General features: G+C 44.7%; 1 protein-coding gene across 1 annotated transcript in view; it reads right to left on the reverse strand.

Annotated features, from left to right (window-relative positions):
- Window positions 1-3,659, reverse strand: part of GFPT2 (glutamine-fructose-6-phosphate transaminase 2) — a 16,953-nt gene extending 13,294 nt beyond the window's left edge. Inside the window, exon 1 of the mRNA XM_057373702.1 lies at window positions 3,577-3,659. Within this exon, the coding sequence (XP_057229685.1) occupies window positions 3,577-3,583 (7 nt within the window). The 5' untranslated portion in view covers window positions 3,584-3,659. The remainder of the gene's footprint in view (window positions 1-3,576) is intronic.
- Between the last annotated feature and the right edge of the window lie 562 nt (window positions 3,660-4,221).

The raw sequence follows: 4,221 nt of genomic DNA on the forward strand, positions 1-4,221 counted from the left end.
AAAGAGTCACCTGCAAAGGAAAACACAGTCACTCCTTTTCTCTGCCTACTGCTCTTCCTGGGACCCTGATATTTATATGGACACATTAGGCCTTTTATTAACTCTTGCAAATCTGTATCCCAGTAAAACAAAACTAATTTTACTGTGTCAACAGTTWCTCCAAGCAACAAGTCAGGACTGGAGACTCCAGCTAGAAAAAAACCCAAACTTTTAAGTTCAACAGATAAGCAGTTCAAACAAGTGTTTTAGATAGAGAAAGCCTTTGTTTGAAATTTAACACCCTCTTCCCCCTCAATTAAGTCTTTTGAACTGTAAATGCTCATAGCAAAGAAGCTGTTATAGTGATACACCAGTAAATCTCCCTTATAAATATTGCTGTGAATTCTGTTACTCCACTGGTTTATAAGCCATTAATACTGTTGATGTGACAGTGAGATTAAGAGAGTATTACATTTGCCTCTGAATTTGTTTTGGAAAGATTAAAGGSTGGATAAAACTTTTGAGATTTATGAGGAGCTCAGCCTAATTATTTCTACAGCATCCAATATTAACAGACATTAAGGCAATAGTTGCATTTAAGGAGATATTTGGGAATTTGAACTGATTAAAACTGTTCTTCATGGATGCTTTGAAAAAKAATGCCTCTGGTTATGAGCAGTCACTTCAGACTGAGAGCCTGTTGATAATTTTTCCAGACAGATATTTACCGTTCTCTGGCACTAACCACGAACCTCAAGAGCAGCATTCTTCATTTTCTTCAATACAAATTTCTCAACATCATTCCAAAACATTGCCACACACCTCATTTCAGATCCAGCTCTACTTTCTAGGCCAGATTTCACAATTATTTTACGCCTCAACATCCTTGTGTGTTCCATGTGGCATCTTCCACTACACAGAGCTCCAGGAAGAACCTTCCTCTGGGACTGTCCTTACAATGCCACCAGTGTGCTGCAATTGTTAAAGMGATCCTTGTTCCCTGGGAATTGTAGCTGCACTTCCACACACGTGCATTAGAAGATGCAGAAGTCACCAGAGACCATTTAMAATGAAAACAAAAGTTGCAGCCCAACTTCAAAGAACATGTTATAAACTCTTTCAGTTAAGGGAAATAAATCTTACTCTAAGCACTGAGAGTGATATTAGAGAGTAAGACTTTCACTTCAAGATTTTCTGTTTCATGATTTATCYACTCACATATTTTTTCCCTCCTCAGTCGTCATTTTGGCCAGATTTAAAGCACATTACTCAACTTCTGTAGAAASAACTTTTGATAAAGTCTCCTTGTAGCTTAATTCTTTATTGGAAGCACGCCAGAGTGACTGAATCTCAGTTGAATCATATTTATGATAAGAGTTTTGTGATGCTAAAAAGTTACTTTGTGATGGCCTCCCCAAGGTATTAGAGGCCATTTCCAGATCTTGCTTCCCTAAGAAGACTCAAAGACATACAAAGAAGGCTCAAATCCAGTGAAAGCACTTGAGAGGTGTTTTACTAGGACAGTACCCTCTTGATCTCAGTGTTAAATGTATTTTATAACTTTTCATAATTAGAGTTTGCTTAGAAGGATGAACTAGGTAATRTATGGCTTACCCGTAGAAGCAGATTCTAAAAACAGAAACAGAAAATTGTTAAAACATTATTAAAATCAGCTGCAATCAGGTGCAGACACTGAAAGCAAGGCTCTCCCTTAACCTGCCCGTCAAGACTTTGGAGCTTCCCCTTTCAGGAATACAAGAAGAGCATCAAGAGGAGGAAAAATAAATCAATTATTTTTGTGGAAAAATTCCACAAGAACTCTTGCAATTACAAGACTTCACCAAAATCAAGAAGGGGGCAGCCTRTACTTGAAGTTTGAACAAAATTGTTTATTGTTTAAAAAATAAAAGGATGCCTCTATTGGGGTAAGCACATTGTTGACACTAGAAACAGCTTTGAGAGAGTCTCAACTTCATATCCTGATGAAACTAATTTTTGTTTAAAATAGGTAGATCATCAGTTAAAGTGCATCTTAACTGATTTTTAAACCCTCTATACTTTAGCTTGAATGCTTTTGCTATACTGTCTTTTTACATGTGAGAATGATAACATCTCAACTTTGCTTCCTTACGAGCATGTTCATAGCAGTATTTACAACCTGTGTATTTTCAAAACATTAAACAAGGGCTATAAATCTTCCAGTGCAACCTGAAGCCAAAGAAAACACAATAGGGTGTATTATCAGCACTTAGACCTGGAAAGATATGCAAAAATAAAAGMAACAGCAAAAAAGTCTCTTAGAAACTGCTGGTTGCAGTCTCAGGAACTCCTACACTCCCTACAGAGAGCAGCATAGCAGGCTGGGGGATATATTTCATGAAACAAATGTAATATAAAAGGCTTCTAAATGTTGATGGGGGAAAAAAAATGAGCTCTACTCTCACTGCCCTTCATGAACTGCTGCTCTCGCCAGTTCATACTGAGTCACTCACTCCACCCCTAAACTCAGACGTTTTACTGAGCTCCCTGAACACTGTTAACACCCTCATTTCTCAATCAATTCACAGCCCAGATATGCAAAGTTTTTTATATTACCATTATGTGCCTCACTTAGTGCTTGTCAGGAATATTTTTGGGTGGCTCAGGCACTGAGCCAGGTCTCTCACCTGAARGGGTTTTGTTTAGAAGACACCGAGTTGGTCTCATTGATAGCGATCTGTCACGTAGGAGCTCAAACAATAGGGGTTGAAACAATATCACCTCGTGTTTCCATTCAAGTGGAAGAGGATCCCTGAGCTCCTTGCTCTTTCTGACGTTAAAATTTAAAAGGATGTGGAGGCAGGGAAAGAATACCTAATTCAGAAAGTACAGCTTTGGGCGGAGTAACTCAACTCACTTTCAAKAGAGATCTTGATGACGACAAAGAAGTACAAATACGAAATTTTCTACTTTCATCAGACCTGAGAGGAGATGTCAGGGACAGATGGGCAAAGTTTCACTAAACTTTCCTCCATGACTAAGTACAGTTGCATTAAAAGCTTCTGAACCTACGCTTTGATTTCAATCTGACCCGAAGCATACCTAAGCAATTGTACACACCCCGTAAGAMTTATCTTTACCATCTCATCTTTATTAGATAAAATGAGGTGAATAAACTCACAACAGCTAAGAATTAAGCTCCTTCACTGCCTTTGTTTGCAAACCACGAACTCTCCCTTATCGCCGCAGTTGGGAAGTGAGTCACCATGGATCAGTCCCGGGTGAGGAAAGAGAGCCCAGCGCATCCCGTGCAGSAGAGGCAGCGGGATGAGGGGCAGAGGTTACCCAGGGAGCCCGGGCACGGCGGGGACAGCCGGGCGCTGGGAACGGGACWATTGCCATCCCAGCACCGGGACGAGCCGCCAGGCACGGGGGGCTGGGGAAGGAGGAACGGAATGGCCATCGCTTCTCCTTGGGACGGAGGGGCTTCCCCTTCAGCTGCCGGGCGCTCCCTGYCCTTCCCACCCCAGATGGGTGCGGCGGGGCCATCCCGAGCGATCCCGCTGGGCTCGGGCACAAAGCCCCGTCCCGCAGCCTGGCCACCGCTCCGTCACTCACCGCACATGCTGGCAGAACACGCTCCCTCCGCTCCGGCAAACGCGGCCGATGCCGGCCCGGCACCGCCGCCTGCGGCTCTTATAGGGCCGGATGATAGGGCCGGGCCGGCCCCGCTTCCCCCCGCCCCTGCCCGGGCCCCCGCGGGGGCAGAGCCCGGCGGGACCGCGGCCACTCCCGCCCTGCCCTCCGCACACGGGGAATCACGGAGTTATTAACATTGGAAAAACCTCCCACATTGCCAAATCCAGCCTCTGACCGATCACACCTGGTCACAGCACTGCGTGACGCGKCCAGTCAYTTCCTGAGCACCTCCAGAGATGGGGACTCCACCGCCTCCCCTGGCAGCCCCTTCCAGGGCTTGGCAGCCCTTCCCGGGCAGAAATTCTGCCTGATGGCCAMCSTGAGCCTTCCCTGGCACAGCTCGAGCTGTGTCCTCTTGCCATGCCAAGACAGGATGAATCCCATGTCCATCTCAGGTGTGGGTGACTCAGGCCAGCTCAGAGATTTTTGGAGTTCTTTGGAAAAGAACCTGAGACACCTGGCTGTTTATCCATGGGCAGCACAAGGAGAGGGTTTTATGCGCTAATTCTGGTTTTCCACCTCACAGTGCCATGAAGGAACAGGACAGGTGGCAAAGTGGTGTAT

The sequence above is a fragment of the Malurus melanocephalus genome, unplaced genomic scaffold (genome assembly GCF_030028575.1).
Source record: "Malurus melanocephalus ecotype Western Australia unplaced genomic scaffold, MMel_1.1 scaffold_205, whole genome shotgun sequence".
NCBI classification, from domain to species: domain Eukaryota; kingdom Metazoa; phylum Chordata; class Aves; order Passeriformes; family Maluridae; genus Malurus; species Malurus melanocephalus.